The 20,744-nt window shown below is 43.2% G+C and overlaps 1 protein-coding gene across 1 annotated transcript in view; it reads left to right on the top strand.

Annotated features, from left to right (window-relative positions):
- Positions 1 to 20,744, top strand: part of LOC125452063 (cadherin-7-like) — a 139,251-nt gene that overhangs the window by 84,911 nt on the left and 33,596 nt on the right. The window contains exons 7-8 of the mRNA XM_048529996.2: positions 5,162 to 5,415; positions 14,619 to 14,749. Of these exons, the coding sequence (XP_048385953.1) occupies positions 5,162 to 5,415; positions 14,619 to 14,749 (385 nt within the window). The remainder of the gene's footprint in view (positions 1 to 5,161; positions 5,416 to 14,618; positions 14,750 to 20,744) is intronic.

Raw genomic sequence — 20,744 nt, 5'->3', positions numbered from 1 at the left:
TTGTTTGCAAAATGATAGGGAAGTATTAACAGTTATGGCAAGGTTCAAAATGGTTCAGTCCCCAGGTGCAGATAACATGTATTCAAGGATGCTGTGGCAGGCAAGGGGTGACATTACATGACGTTAATTTACAAATCCTCTCTGGCCACAGAAAGCTCAAGGAGGACCAAGAGTTAACTAATATGGTCCAATTATTGAAGGAGGGTGGTAGGGATAAGCCAGAAAACTATAGGCAGTGAGTCTAACATCAGTGCTGGGGAATCTTTTGAAAAATAATTCTGAGGGACAGAATGAACCTCCACATAGACAGGCAACAATTAATCAAGGATTGTCAACACAGTAAAGGGGAAATCATATTTTACAAGTTTGGTTGAGTTTTGCTTAAGGAGATGACCAGCTACAGGAATGATGTTGTGAAACTTGAAAAGGTTCATAAATGATTGAAAAGGATGTTGCCAGGGTTGGTGGCTTTGAGCTACAGGGAGAGGTTGAATAGACTGTGGCTATTTTCCATGGAGGGATGATTTTGTGGAGGTTTATAAAATCATGAGAGGCATGGATAGGACGAATAGCCAAGGTCTTTTCCCCAGAGTAGGGGAGTCCAAAACCTAAGTGTAAGGTGAGAGGGGAACGCTCTAAAAGGGACCTAAGGAGCAACTTTTTCACGCTAAGAGTGTTGCATATTTGGAGTGAGCTGCCGGAGGAAGTGTGTGGAGGCTGGTACAATTAAAGCATTTAAAAGTCGTCTGGATGGGTATTTGAATATGAAGGGTTTGGAGGGATATGGGCCAAATGCTGGCAGATGGAACTGGATTAATTTAGGATATCTGATTGGTATGGATGCGTTGGACCAAAGAGTCTGTTTCTTTGCCTTTATACCTTTATGAATCAGTACACATGAGGGTAATGCAGTAAATGCAGTCCACATGGATTTCAGTCAGGTCTGTGACAATGTCTCAAATTGGACACTTATTGAGAGCCCATGGGATCCTGGCGATTTGGCAAATTTGGATCCAAAATTGATTTTAGTAGCAGAAGGCGAAGGTGATGCTTAAAGATGCTTTTCTGACTGAATGCCTGTGTCCAGTAGCATACCACAAGGTTTGGTGCTGGGTCCTTTGTTCTTTATGGTGAACTTTAACAATTTAGATGGGAATGTAGGGAGTTTGATCACTAAGTTTTCAGATGACACAAAAATTGCCGGTTTGGTAAAGAGAGAGGAGGAAAGCCTTGGATGACATGATAGAGAGGTTGATGAGATGGACAGAATAGGAGCAAATGGAATTTAATCTGGAAAAATGTGAGGTGGTACATTTAGGGAGGACTGACAAGGCAAAGGACTAAAAAGGCATGATGAATGGGAGGACTGATATCGAGGAACAGGGGGATCTTGCTGACCAGGTGCATTAATCGTTGAAGGCATCAGGATCAACACGTAAGTTGGTTAAGAAAGCATATTGCATACTTGCCTTTATCAGTTGAGGCATTGAGTATAAGAGCAAAGAGATTGAGACTGAGCTGCAGAAGACAGTGGTTAGGCCACATTGGTGTGCTGTGTGCATCTCTGGTCACCGCATTACAGGAAAATGTGGTTGCACTGGAAGGAGTGCAGAGGGAAATCAATAGGATGTTGCCTGGGCTGGAGCAATTCACTCAGAGACTAGATAGATTTGGGAGAGTAGGAACTGCAGATGCTGGAGAATCTGAGGTAACAAGGTGTCAAGCTGGATGAACACAGCGGGCCAAGCAGCATTAGAGGAGCAGGAAGGCTGATGTTTCAGGTCGAGACCCTTCTTCAGAAATGCAATAGATAGACTACAGCAGAGAAGGAAGTGGGGAGGTGGGGTGGGCGATCTGATTGAGGTGTATAAGCGTTTGAGGGACAAATTTTAGGGTAGATACAAAGAATTTTTTCCCCTTCATGGAGAGATGACTAACCAGGGACATAAGTTAAGGAAAGGAGAAGGAGGTTGAGATGGAATTTAAGGAAGAATTTTTTTTCACCCAGAATGCTGTGGCAGTTTGGAACACACTGCCTGAAAGATGGGTGGAGGTAGGAGCTGTTAACATATTGAAGAAATATTGAAATGAACATTTGAAATGCTATCGAGCTCAAGGCTACAAGGCAAGGGCTCGAAAATAGAACTGGAGGGTGCTTGATGACCAGCATGGACTGTGGGCTGAATGGCCTAATCCTGTGCTATAAAATTCTAAGATTCTAGTTTTTTAAATTCATTTGCGGGATGTAGGCATCACTGGCCGGCCAGCATTTTTTGCCCATCCATAGTGATTGGTACAACCCTTTAGGGAAGGTTGCTCCTGACAATCGGCAACAATTTCATGGTGGTCAGTAGATTCTTAATTCCAGACATTTTTCATTGAATTCAGATTCCATCATCTGCCTTAGCGGGATTTGAACTCAGGCCCCTCGAGCATTAGCTGGGTTTCTGGATGAATAGTCTTGCAATAATACCACCAGGCCATTGCCTACTCTATGATTATCAACATGCTCAAGGTGTCTTGTTGCAGCTGTATAGTGCCTTGGTGAGACCACACCTGGAGTAGCATCATAGAGCCATACAGCACAGAAACAGGCCCTTTGGTCTAACCTCTACTTGCCAATGAGGTTTCCTCAACTGGAATAGTTCCATTTGTCTCCATTTGACTCATACCCCTCTAAACCTTTCATATTCACGGCAGAGCTGAAAGGTTGAATGGTCTTTGCCAGCTCTTATTTCTCATGTTTATATATTTTTTTAATTACAGAAGTAAGGGAGTCATGGTGGCTCAGTGGTTAGCTGTGCAGTGTTACAGTGCGAGGCGCCTGGGTTTGATTCCACCCTGGGATGACTGCCTGTATGGAGTTTACACATTCTCCCCATATCTGTGCGGGTTTCCTCTGGGTGCTCCAGTTTCCTCCCACAGTCACAAAGATGTGCGGGCTAGCTGGGTTGGCCAGGCTAAATTGCCCGTAGTGTTCAGTGATGTGTAGATTAGGTGGGTCATGGGGGATGGGTCTGGGTGGGATGCTGTGACGGTCAATGTGGACTTGTTGGGCTGGAGGAACTGTTTCCACACTGTCAGGATTCTATGATGAAAACCATAAAATGGGATAGCACAGCATATGACCATTCAACCCATTGTTCCTCTACTGTATATTGGAAAGGTGTATTCAATCTGTCACACCTCACTGCTCTTTCCCCGGAGCCTCTCCTTCCCAAGTACTGTACCCATTCCCTTTTAAACCTGCTCCTGCTATTCCTGCAGGCAGTGTTTTCCACATGACTATTTTTCCCCACAGATTATTGATAAAAAAGTTATCTCAACCTCTGTTTCTTTTGCCAATGACCTTTCATCTGTGTCCTCTGCCCTGCCCTACTTCTGGAAACAGTTTCTCACTGCAAACCCTATTAGGTCTTCAGTTCTGTGGACTATCAAATCGATATCAATTTTACCTTTAAAATCTCAATCAGTCCTTGATTATATGTTTAACTGGCTCTTGTAAAAAACATAGTCATCATGACACAAAGCTTGAATTGGTGTGACTCAGTGGGTTGTGTATTTTTGACTAGAATAATTAAATTGAGTGTGTGTACAATGGTAATCATTTATTACGTATTTGCATGTGCATTACGCACAGGAACAGCCAGGCGCTGATTTCAGGGACATCCCCTTCCCTATGGCACATGCTCTAATCGGTATTCAATGGGAAAATGAATGTTAATTATGGGCATTCCGAACTGTTGGTGTGAATGCAACCAAAAGGTGTGAAAAGGAAAGAGACAGTTCTATTCAATTTGACAGTCCAGAAGTTACATGCCTGATGTCCTCGTTTGAGCCATTTGTCACTTAAATATGCCAAGCACTGTCAATGTGATCTTATCCATGGTTAACTGTACAGTGAAGTGGAATAATGCAGTAATCTGAATTCAGAGTGTAATAATATAAAGTCAGTATCAGAAAGTGGGACCATCAAGCTGCTGAATTAATGTTTAGTGATGCCCATCAGACAAGCAAAATATTCATTCTTATTTATTGGGGCTGATATGTAACTGACCATAACAGCATCCAGTAGGATTTGGCAATTTAATTAGATTTAATTAAATCAATTAATATAATGGCTGACCTGAATGTAATCAGAAACCTGCATTACAATCCACTCCCAATAACGCATCAACCCCCAAATATCCCATCAAACCCCTCACTTAAGAACCTATCCAGCTCTGCCTTCAAGGTAATCAAAGGTTCTGCTTCACCACCTTCTTGTGAGGAAGAGTTCCAACAGCTCGGTAACTTCAGTGAGAATAGACTTACCCTCATCTGTGTTTAAATGAACAACTCTTGATTTTTAAACTGTTCCCCCTAGTTCCAGATCCTGCCACAAGAGGAGATATCCTCCCCACATCTACACTGCCACGACCCCAGCAGCATCATGCACACCTCAATCAAGATGTCTTCTACAGTTCTCAACTTCAGCAGGTATAAGCTTTGCCAAGACTTAAGGCCCACACTAGGAGGAACAAGGATAGTTCGAGCAGGACTAGACCATTCGGCCCTTGAGCCTTCACCATATACTGAACCATCCACCTCAGCCCCATTCTCCCACACTATCTCCCTGTCCTTTGGTATCTCTCAACATCTAAAAATCCAACAACCTCTGCGGCAGCCTCAGTTAATATGGCTCTGGGGCAGAAAATGCCAAAGGTTTACCACCCTCTGAGTGAAGAAATTTCTCTTCACCTCATAATTGGATTTCTTTTATTTGCTGAGACAGTGTCCCATGGTTCTCGATCCTCTTCACGGGAAGGGAAAATCAACCTTTCCGCACTGAACTTGACAAACCATGTAAGAGTTCTGTATGCATTAATGAGTTCACCCGCAACTGCTTTCCAAAGCTGCCTCGCAAGCCTCCTCATTTGTATCACACCACAGGTACCTTGCAATAATTAATAGATGCTTCGCTTACTGGTGAAGCCTGCATTCCAAGAACTAATTAAAATTAAAGGACAAAGCTTGTTAAAAGTCTAAATATAAGGCGACTGATTAATCAGGCTAGTGGCAAGTGATTTGTCTTGGAATGCATGACTGATCAATAAACTAATGCTTTTGGAGGCAGTGATGAAAAATGGAGAGCAGAAACTGTGTCTGTGCTTTGCAACAGCCTTTGGACTACGAGAGCAAGGGGAGATTTAGCATCAGAGTGGTAGCGCTCAATAAACACATTGATCCCAGACTCCTCAACCTCGGACCATTTAAAGATGCCACAAATGTCAAAATCAATGTGCTCGATGTTGATGAGCCACCAGCCTTTGTCTCTCCTGAATATATTTTCAAGATCCAAGAAAACAGAGAAGCTGGTGGCTTTGTCGGGGAGGTGACAGCAAGGGACCCAGATGCAGCAAACAATTCAATCAGGTAGGTGATGCTTAAACTGAAGAGTTGATTGCCAATTCTGTTAAACAGTGTGGAAACTTCCCTTCTGTCCCTGTCCTGAATGCGGCGCCGTGCTGCCACTCTTGAACAGAGAGAAAATTGCAGACATAAAGCTATGCTACTTTAAATGATATTTTGAAAAATTCAAAGCCGGTGGAAGCGATGATTGAGAACCACTGAATGGTTAAAGTAGGAACCGTTATTAGCTTTCGCGTTACATTTAATGGAGTTTTCAGCATTTTCTCTTGAAAAAATGATTGACTTCCAAGTGCCTCATTGCTTATTCATGACTGACATGTTTGCTCTGATGGTTCTTCTCATATTTCACCTCTTCTAGCATTGTCTGCTGCTTCTGTAGGCTGATTCAGGTGCAATGTGTCAAACTTACCTCTTCAAGTCAATGGAAATCTGGTGTCACTATTACAACAAACAAGACAGCAATGTCAGGAGGTGCACCAGACTTCTGTTGAAAACTGTGAGCCCAGTGAAATCAACATCACCTTCAGCTCTCTCTTAATATTGAAGTAAATATGGGTAGCGAAGGTAGAACTGTGAAATGCCATATCAGACACATTAAATAAGATGTGGATGTGAAGCAGAGGAAGCAATGACCAAAAATGAAGACAATTTGGCATGGAATTTGCGTTGGAAATGTTTGCAGAACAGTTAATGTTCAAGATTTTTTTTCACACAGTGAAACTGACGCCAACTTCTAAAATCCAAAGTGAACACAGCAATCCAGAAATTGCTGCCATTGACTCCGCTTCTCCAAAGAGTGGGCTGCTCAGCTACAAGGGCAGGGGCAGGTGGTGACTGAGGTTAAAGATTTTTCCATTTAATCAGCATTTAATATGCTCCCCAGATAGCAGTCACTCTTCAAAGAAGTGAATAGCCACCATTAGATTATGAATATTATGGGGGTTGTCACACAGCAAAATCTGAATTTTGAAGACATCCTTTCCAGACCTCTGACTCACCAGTGTCTTGAAGCAGTTGTGCGATTGGAATAAAGTTTTCTGGGCATCCAAATTGCTGGAACATAATCCACAGCCTCACGATTTTACTGAGCCCTCTGCTTTAGTGAATCCAGTGCAATGTACCCATGTGTTAGCCTGAGATTTTTCTAGGATTTTCCTGGCAGCAATTATGAGGAGCCTAGATTAGACTTCCAAATTCACCTTATGATTCAGCTGTGGTCAGTTTGTTTTAACAATAAATTGTGAGATCCCAGGTAATTATTAAGAGAATTACAAGATTGTGATATTTTCAACAAACAACAATAGACTTTACTAAACAAAGCAGGAACTGCAATATTATCTACTTTATAGAACTCACATATTCTAGCATCAATAATTAACTTGAGATAAATATGAATAATCAGACAAACTGTGATTAAACTCCTCCAGAGGCCCATCAAATTGCAAATGCAGCCTGGACAGATTTGATGCGCTGCTCCGCAGCTATACTCCCGCTTTTTCCTCCCTACTCATACTCTCAAGATATTAGTGACGCTGTGGTCATAACATCTTCACAAGGAATTTGCAATTGTTAAAACATAGAACAGTACAGCACAGGAATAAGTCTAATAGTCCACCATATTTGTGCCAACCATGATGCCATTCTAATCTAATCCCATCTGCCAGTATGTCTTTATTAAGGAGTGAGCTTCAGAATTTGCCCAAAAGCCACATCCTCATAGACAGACTGAATGACTGCTGACATTCTGATTATTTGTTTGGTTTCTGTTCCTGCTTCAATGCTCACCTGTCCAGGGTAATTTCCTGGTCTCTAATCACACAAAGCTCTGCCAAGCCCATCCCCCTTATGGCCTTTATCAACCCACACTCTCAGCTTCAGTAAAGGAGAGTGGATGGCCCAGTGGTACTATCGCTATTAATCCGGACATCCAAGTAATATTCTGGAGACCATGACAGACATTGGAAATTTGAACTCAATTTTTAAAAAGTCTGGAATAAAGAGCCTAATGATGACCATAAAACCATTGAAAATTGTTGGGTAAAAAAGCCCATCTGGTTAATTAATATGCTTCAGAGAAGGAAACTGTTGTCTTTATGTGGCCTGGCCAAAGTGTAACTCCAGACCCACAGCAATGTAGTTGACATGAAAATGCCCTCTTACAATTAGAAATGGGGCAATAAATGCTGGCCTAGTCAACAATATCCACAACCATGAATTTTTTTTGTATCAATTGTGCCTCCTGAGACTCACAGCTTGCAGGATTTTCCTGGACATGAGCTCTAACATTTGCCTGCACTTATTAGCTTCAAGAACTTCCCCTAAATTCAACCTACACAGAATGGGTCACTAAGCTCAAAATGTTGACTGTTGTTTTCGCTCCACAGATGCTGTCAGACCTGCTGAGTTTCTCCATCAATTTCTGTTTTTGTGAGACTTAAATCTCCATGTAGAGTAGAAAAGTAAGACAGGCAAAGGAAGCCTCGTTGAGGAGTTCATGGAATATTCCTGCGATAGTTTCTTCGAACAGCATTTGCTGAAGCCACCTACAGAGATTATGCTATTCCAATCATGACTTTGTATAATGTGACAGGATTAATTAATAACCCCATAGTGAAGCCTCCTCTAGATAACAGTGATCATGATATGGTTGAATTTTACATTCAGTTTGAGAAACAGAAAAGTGGGTCCAAGACTAATATTTTAAACTTAAATGAGGGAAATTATATAGACATGAAAGCAGAGATAGTTGAAGTCAACTGACATAAGTTTAAGAGATAGGTCAAAAGAGGTGAAATGGAGGACATTTTAGGTGATATTTCAAAAGAAAAGCAGTTATATTCTGATAAATAAGGAAAAAAAAAGTCCAAAGAGAGGACCTACAAGTGTGGTTAACTAAATAAGCTGAAAGATAGTATCAAACTTAAATGAAAATATATTTAAGGAAAGGCCAGTGAGCCAGAAGATTATTGGACAGAGTAACAAAAACACCAAGGGATTTAATCATAAGGGAAAATGAGAGAAGAGAAAAGTAGCTGGAAGTTGAAGTACTTTTTGTGGATAAAGAGGTTCCATTGGCTATACTGTACTTGGATATCTAGAAGGCATTTGATAGTATTACATCAAAGGTATTTTGTAGAAAATAAAAGCTCATGGAGTAGTGGGCAACATATTGGCATAGGTAGAAGATTAGCTAGCCAGCAATGAATAGAGAGTAGACATTAACAGGTCACTTTCTGGTTAACAAAATGTAATGAATGGTCTGGCACAAGGATCAGTGCCAGAGTATTTTTTGTTTTACAATTTATATAAATGACTTGGATAAAGAGACCAGAGATATGCTTGCCTAAATATTTTTCAATGAGGTCTTTTCTCCTTCTCATAAACTCCAGGACATATGAGTTCAGTTGATATCATCTCTCCTCTTACGACAAATCCACCAATCTGAATCAATCCAGTGAATCTTTGCTGCATCACCTACTTGATAAGTAAGGAAACTATAACCATGCACAACACTCCAAATATGGTCTCACCAAGGCCCTGTGCAACTGTACTCCTTGCTGTTCTACTCAAAAACCCTTGCAATTAATGCCACCCTATCAATTGCCTTCTGAACTGCTTGCTGTACCTGCATAGTTGCTTCCATTGACTGATGCATAAGGAAACCCAGGTCCCCTTGTACATCCGTGATGATGGGAACTGCAGATGCTGGAGAATCCAAGATAATTAAGTGTGAAGCTGGATGAACACAGCAGGCCAAGCGGCATCTCAGGAGCACAAAAGCTGACGTTTCAGGCCTAGACCCTAAGGGTCTAGATGCTGCTTGGCCTGCTGTGTTCATCCAGCTCCACACTTTGTTATCTTGTCCCCTGTACATCAGCATTTTCCGATCCAACACAATTTAAGTAAGACTTCACAATTCTGTTTTTCCTACCAAAGTGGACAACTTCCCAATTATCCATCATACTACATTTTTTTCTATTAATTTGTGGGATGTGGGTGTCGCTGGCTGGGCCAGCATTTATTGCCAGTCCCTAGTTGACCTTGTGAAGGTGGTGGTGAGCTCCCTTCTTGAACTGCTGCAGTCCTCCTGCTGTGGATTGACCCACAATACTGTTAGGAAGGGAATTCTACCATTTTGACCCAGCAACAGTGAAGGAACAACGATGTATTTGCCAGGATGGTGAGTGGCTTGGACGGGAACTTGCAGGGAATGGGGCTCCCATATATCTGCTGTCCTTGTCCTTCTTCCAGATGAATGTGGTCATGGTTTTGGAAGTTGCTGTCTCAGGATCTTTGGTGAATTTATACAGTGTATCTTGTAGATAGTACACACTGCTGCCACTAAGCATTGGTGGTAGGGGGTGGATACTTGTGAATACAATGTCAATTAGGCAGGCTACTTTGTCCTGGATGGCGTCAAGCTTCCTGGGTGTTGTTGGGGCTGCACTCATCCAGGCAAGTGGGGAGTATTTCTTCACACTTGTGACTTGTGCCTTGTAGATGGTGGGCAGGCTTTGAGGAGTCAAGAGGTGAGTTACTAGCCGCAATATTCCCAGCTTCTGACCTGCTCTTGTAGCCACTGTTATTATGTGGTGGGTCCAGTTGAGTTCCTGGTCAATGTGACCCCCCAGGATGTTGATAGTGGGGCATTCAGTGATGGTAACAATATTGAATGTCAAGGGGTTAGGGTTAGATTGTTTCTCATTGGAGATGGTCATTGATTGGCATTTGTGTGGCCTACTGTCACTTGCCACTTGTCAGCCCAAGCCTGGATATTGTCCAGATCTTGTTGCATTGGACATGGACTGCTTCAGAATCTGAGGAGTCACAAATGGTGCTGCATATAGTGCAATCATCGGCGAACACCCCCACTTTTGACCTTACGATGGAGGGAAGGTCATTGGTGAAACAGCTGAAGTTGCTTGGGCCTAGGACACTACCCTGAGGAACTCCTACAGAGATGTCCTGGAGCTGAGATGATTGACCTCCCACAACCACAACCGTCTTCCTATGTGTCAGGCCTGACTCCAACCACTGGAGCATTTGCCCCAATACCTATTGATTCCAGTTCTGCCAGGGCTCTTTGATGCCACAGTCGGCCAAATGCTGCCTTGATATCAAGGGCTGTCACTCTCACCTCCCCTCTGGAATTCAGCTCTTTTATCCATGTTTGAACCAAGGCGGTAATGAGGTCAGGCGCTAAATGGCTCTGGCAGAACCCAAACTGGGCATCGCTGAGAAGGTGCTGCTTGATAGCACAGTTACTGACACCATCCATCACACTACTGATGATTGAGGGTAGACTGATGGGGCCCACTCAACTTGCATAAATCACCACTAGAAGCCTCTTTACACGGTCCACATGACTCACAATATCAGAGATAATGGGAACTGCAGATGCTGGAGATTCCAAGATAATAAAATGTGAGGCTGGATGAACACAGCAGGCCAAGCAGCATCTCAGGAGCACAAAAGCTGACGTTTCGGGCCTAGACCCTTCATCAGAGAGGGGGATGGGGGGAGGGAACTGGAATAAATAGGGAGAGAGGGGGAGGCGGACCGAAGATGGAGAGTAAAGAAGATAGGTGGAGAGGGTGTAGGTGGGGAGGTAGGGAGGGGATAGGTCAGTCCAGGGAAGACGGACAGGTCAAGGAGGTGGGATGAGGTTAGTAGGTAGCTGGGGGTGCGGCTTGGGGTGGGAGGAAGGGATGGGTGAGAGGAAGAACCGGTTAGGGAGGCAGAGACAGGTTGGACTGGTTTTGGGATGCAGTGGGTGGGGGGGAAGAGCTGGGCTGGTTGTGTGGTGCAGTGGGGGGAGGGGATGAACTGGGCTGGTTTAGGGATGCAGGGACTCACAATATCATCTGTTTTAACGTTGTTAACAAACTTGGTAATATTTCATTGGGTTCCCTCATCTAAGTCATTGATATATCCCTGAAAGGGGGGAAACACTCTGCTGGAGATTTTCACCTTGCACTCAAAGGGGTTTGCAAGACACAAGGGGAAAAATCAGCATTTATACTGCAAGGGAGGAGCGTGCTGATTGGTTGCTGTCTGACTGGTAGAGATATTACCATTGATAAGGCACCCATTAATCCTGGTTGACAGTTAACTGCCAAGTATTGTTTTAACCTTTGAACTGGGCAGATTGACTCTGACTGGTCACAGCATTTCCCTGAGATCTGAACCAGTGAATGGCCTTCAATAGTGGTGAAGCCACTGGACTAGTAATCTATGAACCCTGGGTGAATGCTGTAGGGGCATGTGGTGGGTAGAAATTTTGAATTTAATTGAAAACAAAATCTGAAATGTTTTAATGGTGACAATGCAGCCACAGTTGATTGTCATAAAAATCGCTGATGTCTTTTTAGGAAATAAGATCTTCTATTCTACATGTGTCTCCAGACCCACAGCAATAAATTACCTTCTAGGCAATAAATGTTAGCTTAGCCCGCAATACCCAGATCCTGTAAGGATTTTGCTACGAACAGAGACTTCAACCTGCAACAATAAGCAGCAGGCTGGAAGATGTGGCAAATATCACATGGTATTAGGCAGAAAATGGCTGCCTAAATATTTTTGCCTCCTGCCACATTCACAGCCAGCATCAATGTTCCCCTCGCCAATCTCTGAGTCAACAGTTGGGGCAGCATTTCAATGATGAGAGCAACATTGAAGAAGTATTTAGACAGATGCATATGAACAGACAGAGAATCAAGGCATGTGGACCATGTGCAGGCAAGCTGGCTGGCTGAGTTCAGAAATATAACAGAGGGCCTGTCTCTGTTCTATGTTCTATGATGATGATCTTCATAAAGTGTAGATGTCCGACCGTTTGTTCCTTGCTAAGACTCAGGTAGGTAACGTACATCCTGACCCCCAACCCTTTCCTCAGGGAGAGGGTCCTCTCTCGTTGTCCTCTCTTTTTCAGGGATGCTTCCAACTCTGAGAGGACTCTCTGATTCTTCTGTCATGCCTCATGCAAGGAGGAACACCAACTGATCCATTCCTGTCTGGGAACAATACCTCAGTGCAGAAGGGAGTAAAACATCCTTTGTCACGACTACACCACTCCCAATGCACCTGGAATTATCGCACAGTCAGAAAAAGAAACACAAATTATCCTGTACACCCCTCCAACTCCCTTACCCACTCCACACTCCCCTCCAACTCCCATGTCCGCTCCACATTCCCCTCCAACCCAACCACACCTGAAACGTTTCCCTGCAATTGCAGGAAGTGCTACACCTGCCCCCACTCCTCCTCCCTCACCCACATCCCAGGCCGCAAGATGGCTTTCCACATCAAGCAGATGTTCACCTGCATGTCTGCCAATGCAGTATACTGCATCCATTGTACCCATTGTGGCCTCCTCTACATTGGGGAAACCAAGCGGAGGCTTGGGGACTGCTTTGCAGAACACCTCTGCTCGGTTCGCAATAAACAACTGCACCTCCCAGTCGCGAACCATTTCAACTCCCCCTCCCATTCCTTAGATTCCATGTCCATCCTGGGCCTCCTGCAGTGCCATAATGATGCCACCTGAATGTTGCAGGAACAGCAACTCATATTCCGCTTGGGAACGCTGCAGCCCAATGGTATCAATGTGGACTTCACCAGCTTCAAAAACTCCCCTCCCCCCACTGCATCCCAAAACCAGCCCAGCTCGTCCCCGCCTCCCTAACCTGTTCTTCCTCTCACCTATCCCTCCTCCCACCTCATCCCACCTCCTTGACCTGTCCGCCCTCCCCGGACTGACCTATCCCCTCCCTTCTTCCCCACCTACACGCACCTCTACAGGCTCCATCCCCGCCCCTTTAACTTGTCGGTCTTCTCTCCACCTATCTTCACCTCTATCCATCTTCAATCCACCTCCCCCTCTCTCCCTATTTATTTCAGAATGGTCTCCCCATCCCCCCTTCCTGATGAAGGGTCCCAACCCAAAACATCAAGCTTTCTTGCTCCCCTGATGCTGCTTGGCCCACTGTGTTCATCCAGCTTCACACCATATTATCTCAGATTCTCCAGCATTGGCAGTTCCTACTATCTCTTAGCCTGTACATTGTTGGCCAATCTTTCCTCCTGTTCAGTTATCTATGATGCAAGAGAGAATTAGCTGAAGCGTTGCTCTCCATAATGACAGCCCAGGTATCAAGCCATCAGTGTGGAATCACTGTGTTATGCCCTCTCCAGTTCCACTGTATGGTATCTAACCCCTTCCCTCTTATGGAAGCTGGCATGACAAATCCTAGGAGTGCATGCAGATAAACTTGCCATAGTACCAGAGCACCATAGAGCTGCTCTCTCATTAAAGAATGATAAGTCTGACCTGAGGGTGGACCTTCATGGTGATTTCAGTTGTTACCCAGACTCCCATGCACACATAGTTGAACTGCCTTTGGCATTAAAAAACTGTACTAAACCAAAGGAGGAGTTACCATCATTTCGTGTTTTACATCTATGGAAACTGCACATCATACTCGAAGTACCATCTGCCCAATGTTCCATCTCCAACAGAACTTGTTATGGGACTTTGTGTGGTCTCAGATAACCTGCCCTGTAGATGAGGTGAAATTGCTTGAGAAACATCTGTCTTTCCAGAAAAAAAAATCTGTGTGGGTGAGGAATAGGTCACTTGAATAGCTCCTGAATCCTGCAAACTTAGGTTTTTCTGCTCCTCTAATAATTGATATTCGGGAAATGTTGAGGGCAATCTGAATACAGTAGAACAGAATAGCCTTTATTGTCATATATATCAATGAGTAAAGTGAAAATTACAGCCAATTACAGTGCCAACTTAAAGTATCTAGGCACAGTTTCTTTAGTTACAAGATCTTAGACAAGAGAGATAAAATGTCCAGCATTACAGAAATAAAAGTATAATATGACAGACCATGCAGGCATCTAGCTACCAGTCTGTACCTGGCCCTGGTTACACACCATGAAGGTGACATGGCTCACCATGTCTGACATTTACGACATTTCACAGATAGCTTCGGCTGCAGAAATACCAACCCTCATGGAAGGAGACTTGATGGACGTGAGTGAATCAAACGCTTGTGGGCAAATTCATTTTTCTGGAAATTTCTGCTGGTTTGAGATTACACACAATATCCTTTCCACCAGCATTTATGTATTGACATTCTGGAATCAGATTATGGAGCTGATACAGGTCAAATCTGAATTCTTCTGTGTGAATCGTGCAGGTATTCCATTGATCATCACAGTGACAGAACCTTTAACATTGATGCAAAGAATGGAACCATAACCGCAACTCAACCCCTTGACCGCGAGGAGGTCCCTTGGTACAATTTAACCATCTCAGCATCAGAAGCAAGTAAGTCTTTGATACATTCATCTGAAATTCATCAAATAACATGCATAATTCTTCCATTTTCCTTGTAAGCTATTCAGTGTTTCTCATAGTAATCTCTCATGCTCAGTTTGTTTATTTCAAAGCAATGTTATCACCATTGGTTCCATCAGTTAATCAGTACCCGATGGATCCAAACATCAAAGTGTGCAGAACCAATGTGGGCAGATGGAGTTGAGAGACAGATCATTTGTGATCCTGTGCAAAGGTTAACAGTTCAAGGGTCTGCATAGCCTCCTTTGGTTTGATTTGATTTGATTTATTATTGTCATCCATACATTGATACAGTGAAAAGTTTTGCATGCAGTGCAGGCAGATCATTCCATGTAAAGTGCATCAGGGTAATAGAAAGAGTGAAGAATACAATGCTACAGCTACAGAGAAGGTGCACAAGAGTGAGATCAACATTAAATTTGAAATTTAAGAGGCCCATTCAGAAGTCTAATAAAAGTAGGGATGAAGCTGTTCTTGAACATGTCGGCACGTGTGCTTAAGCTTTTATATTTTCTGCCTGATGGAAGAGGTTGGAAGACATTACATCGGGGTGGGAGGGGCCTTTGATGATGTTGGCCTTTCTGAGGCAGCAATAAGTATAAATTGAGTTGATGGATGGATGGCTGGTTTGCATGATGGATTGGGCTCTATTCACAACTCTGCAGTTTCTTGCAGTCGTGGGCAGAGCTGTTGCTGTACTAAGCTGACATACATCCAGACAGAATGTTAGATTTCTAGGTCAAGCATTTACTTCTCATTTGTTTGCCCTGTCTAACTGCCAAGTTACAAGCAGTAAAAGGAATATGCATTTTTGCATACATTTATTTCCTCCAATTTCAATTGTCTTCGCAGCTGTGTCTTGTGAAATTAAGTTCATTCTATCACTGTGATTTATTTTTCACCCCACTTTATTTCCTACAAATAAAATATGTATTGAGTACAAGAGCAGGGAGATGATGTTGAACTTGTATAAGACTTCTGATCGACCTCAGCTGGACAGTTGTGGGCACCACATTATAGGAAAGATGTGAATGCATTAGAGAAAAGTGTAGAAGTGACTTAGAATAATGGTTTCAGGAATGAGAAATTTCAATTATGAGGATAGATTGAAGAAGTTAGGAATAATCTCCTTGGAGAGAAGAAGGCTGAGCGAAGATTTGGCAGAGGTTTTCAAATTCATGTGTGGGCTGGATAGAATAGGTAGGGAGAAGTTATTAACACTCATAAAAAGGAGAAAGTACAAGAGGACATGGATTGAAAGTGATCTTAAAAGGAGCAAGGATGATGTGAGAAGAGTAAATCATTTCACACAGCGAGTAGTTCAGATATAGAATGCACTGCCTGGAAAAGTGGTAAAGACAGGTTCAAATGAGGCATTCAAGAGGGGCATTCGATGTTTTTATCCAAATAACCAAAGTGCAAAGGTTTCAGAACAAAGTAGGAGATTGGCACAAGGTAAAGATGCTCATTTGAAGAGCAGATGCAGACACATTGGGCACTACACTGTGACACTTCTGAGATCCTGTCTTACATAATGGATGATCCAAGACTCTAATCATTAGCTTCAGGTCACCCAAGATTCTGAGTACATCTTCCTCTCCCATGACCTTGAGCATTGTTAAAATTTGTGAAGAGAACTGCCTCCCAATACACTCAGAAAATAACTTTAATTGACAGAGCATCTATACAGGTCAATGTTCAAAGCCTGTGCAGGCTGATTAGGTGAGCTTTGACAGGAAAAAGCTATCAATGCCGCCAGACTGAAGCAATAGCCCTGAATTTATTCATTAAACTATGAATTACATCAAAAACAAATTGTCCAGAACAACAATAAAAAAATTATGTATTTTTAGAGGAACACACAAAATAGGGGCCAGCAACCTGCTCCAGCGCTGTACCATTCAATATGCAGCTGTACAAAACTCTGGTGCGGCTGCACTTGGGGTATTGTGTACAGTTCTGGTCACCGCATTGTAAGAAGGATGTGGAAGCTTTGGAAAGGGTGCAGAGGAGATTTACGAGGATGTTGCCTGGTATGGAGGGAAGGTCTTACGAGGAAAGGCTAAGGGACTTGAGGCTGTTTTCATAAGAGAGAAGAAGGTCGAGAGGTGACTTAATTAAAACATATAAAATAATCAGAGGGTTAGATAGGGTGGATAGGGAGAGCCTTTTTCTGACGATGGTGACGGCGAGCACGAGGGGGAATAGCTTTAAATTGAGGGGTGAAAGATATAGGACAGATGTCAGAGGTAGTTTCTTTACTCAGAGAGTAGTAAGGGAATGGAACGCTTTGCCCGCAACGGTAGTAGATTCGCCAACTTTACGTACATTTAAGTCGTCATTGGACGAGCATATGGACGTACATGGAATAGTGTAGGTTAGATGGGCTTGAGATCGGTATGACAGGTCGGCACAACATCGAGGGCCGAAGGGCCTGTACTGTGCTGTAATGTTCTATGTTCTATATGTTCTATGATCATAGCTGATCATCTAACTCATTCCCCTGGTTTTCTCTTTCTTCTGCCATACCTTTTGATCCCTTTAGCCCTAAGAACTTGATCTGTTTCCTTCTCACAAACATGCAGTGTTTTGGTTTCAACCACTTTCTGCAGTAGAGAATTCCACAGCCTCATCTCTCTCTGGGTGAAGAAATTTCTCCTCATCCCAGTCCTGAATAACTCACCCCATATCCTTAAACATCCCAGTCATTTGGAACATCATTCCTGTCTAATCCTATTAGAGTTTTATTAGTTTCTGTGAGATAACCCCACCCACCACTTTTAGCAGCTTCAACATAATATAACCTCCCAAGATGCTTTGCAGGAGTATTTACACATAATACTTAATATCAGGCCACTGTCTTGCTAAGTCAAAAGACTTAAGGAAGTCAAGTATCTTAAGGAAAGAAAGGTAGTGAGGTGGAGAGGATTAAAGTAGTGATTCCGGAATTAGGTGCCTCACGCTGTTCAAATAAATTGTTGATTGATATCGGAGTGATCCATGATGGTGATATTGAAATCACATGACAAAGTAGAGAGATCAGCGAGGAACCAGAAGCTCTGATCCTACATGAAAGCCCAATGTATGGAGATAATTGGCTCAATCTAAAGATGTGGCATTGCAAGTGTTACATTGGATTGCACAAGGACAGAAATCACACAATCCCAGCTCATAGTTCAACAAGTTTATTTGAAAACACAAGCTTTCGGAGCCTCGGTCCTTCTTCAAATGTTAGTGAGAGAGGTGGAATCAGACACAGAATTTATCAGTAAAAGATCAAAGGCTTACACCACTGATGAGGATGTATTAAATGAATGTAAGAGGCTGTTAGACCTTTAATGAGTTAGAAGGTTTTAATTGATTAATATGGATGTGTAAATCCATACATACCTTCCAGGTCATGCCCCAAGATAACTAAAGGTTTCAAAAGTGTAAAAAAGAGGTGATATTTTAGGTCAGACACTGCATGTTAGGTGTGAGGCCTTGTTTACAATCTGTTTGTGTTTTGGTTTGGAGTCAGACTCCAGGCTGGTTTTATTTCTAAAGGTGGAACTTATAAAGCGCCACATTGACTGCCTGTCTAGAAATTGTGCCAAAACACAGCATCTTAGGATTGTTCAATACATCCTCATCAGTGGTGTGTCCTTTGATCTTTTACTGATAAATTCTGTGTCTGGTTCCACCTCCTTCACAAACACCTGAAGAAAGAGCAAGGCTATGAAAGCTTGTATTTTCAAATAAACCAGTTGGACTACAATTTGATGTCGTGTGATTTCTGACCTGGGAACTAAAGAGTTCAGTCATAGAAGTTTACTGTTTAAATCCATGATCTGCTGGGAAACTGGACAGCCCCAAACAAACCCCTATACTTCAACCACATGGCAAAGGTAAAGTCAATTTACCACCATCTCAGAGGACTGCTCTCTCAGTAGAGGGAGAGAAAGCTGGTGATAGTTTAAGCGGAGGGTCACTGCATTGCAGTTAAGGGGAGATGTTGAGAAGGAGAAACCTTCATGGAAAGTTCAGCTGGTGTGGGAATTGAACGGATGCTGTTGACGTCACTCTGCATGGCAAACCAGCCATCCAGCCAACTGAGCTAACCAAACCCCCATGCCAAAGCCAAAGTGCTCAGAATCAATTTATCTGAATGGATTTACTTTTACCGTGCTGCTGTCTTATTGGAGAGGGGTGACAGTTGGTTTAGATATTTCCAAGTCAATTTTGTTCATCTCCAGGGCAGGTGGGAGCTGAACCATGGCCTAATGTTTCAAGCGTAGGCACAGTACCACAACACCACAATGTCCTAAAACCTTGAAAGGACACTTTCGTTTTGAAAACTGACCCGCTCTGATGGGACAGAATCAAATTGGACTCTACTGCAACTCAGTCAAAGTCGGAAGTGAACCCAGTGCTGTTGGTGTTAATCCATATCATGGACCAGCCATCCAGCTGTCTGAGTTAACAGCTGGGTCAGCTAGAACATAGGACTGTACAGCACAGGAATAATTCCGAACATGATGCAAAATACAACTCATCTCTTCTGCCTGCCCTTGATCTATATCTCTCTATTCCTTGCATATTCATGTGCTTATTTAAAAGTCCCTTAAACGTCCCTATCATATCTGCCTCTACCACCACCCGTGGTAGCGTGTTCCACACTCCTACTGGTCTCTGTGTAAAAAACAAGCCCTTCATATCTCCTTTGAACTGTCTGCCTGTCACCATAAATGCATGACCCCGAGTATTAGACATTTCAATTCCGGGAAACAGATTCTGACAGTCAACCCTATCTCATAATTTTATAAACTTCTATCAAGTCTCCCCTCAGCCTCTGTCACTCAAGGGAAAGAAAACACTAGTTTTTCTAGCCTCTCCTTATGGGCCATACCTTCTAACCTAGGCAGCATCCCGGTAAACCTCTTCTGAACCCTGTCCGAAGCCTCCACATCCTTCCTGTATGTGGCGACCAGAATTGAATGCAATACTCTAAGTGTAGCCTAACCAAAGTCGTAAAAAGCTGCTACATAAGATCCTGACTCTTCTTCAGGGAAGTGAGTACAATAAAAGCAAGCATACCATAGGCCTTCCTATCTGTGTAGCTGCTTTCAGTGAGCTGTGGACTTGAACCCCAAGATCCTTCTGTGCGTCAATGCTGTTCAGGGTCCTGACATTATCTGTATACTTTTCCTTAACATGTGATCTCCCCAAGTGCAGCTCCCCACACTTATCCGGATTAAACCTCATCTGCCATTTCTGCACCCATTCTGCAACTGTATCCTTTGACAACCTTCTACACCATCCACAACTCCTCCAGTTTCTGTGTTGTGTGCCAATTTACTAACCCACCCATCTACATTTTTATCCAAGTCACACACACACACATATATATATATATATATATATATATATATATATCACAAACAGCAGAGGTCCCAGTATGGGTCCCTGAAGAACACCACAAGTCACTGAGCTGCAGCCAGAAAAACACACTTCCACCACTACCTTCTGCCTTCTATGGGTAAGCCAATTCTGAATCCACGAGGCCAAGTCACCATGGATCCCAAGCATTTTCACCTTCTGGATGAGCCTACCATGAGGGACCTTACTAAAATCCATGTAGACAATGTCCAACTAGCGGGGTGGTTGGTTTGATGCTGCATAGTGATGCCAGCATCATAGTGTTCGGTTTCCACTGCTGGCTGAGGTTACCATGAGGGGCTCTCCTTCTCACCCTCTTACCCCACCTAAGGCACGATGACCCTCAGGCTAAACCACCACCAGTCATCTCTCTTTAACGTGAGAGCAGTTCTATTGCCCAGTATGACTACTGGAAACTTTCCCTTTTTGGTTTACTGTCTGTGCCTGGGAAGCTGGTGAATGAATACAATGTCTTAAAGAAGGGAACGCCAGTCTTCATGATTGATAGTTGAAAGAAAGAAAGTTCTGACAAAACAAACACAGTGTT

This window comes from Stegostoma tigrinum, chromosome 5, assembly GCF_030684315.1.
Source record: "Stegostoma tigrinum isolate sSteTig4 chromosome 5, sSteTig4.hap1, whole genome shotgun sequence".
NCBI lineage: Eukaryota > Metazoa > Chordata > Chondrichthyes > Orectolobiformes > Stegostomatidae > Stegostoma > Stegostoma tigrinum.
The sequence above is the reverse complement of the archived record's forward strand: the minus strand, read 5'-3'. Positions and strand labels throughout refer to the sequence as shown.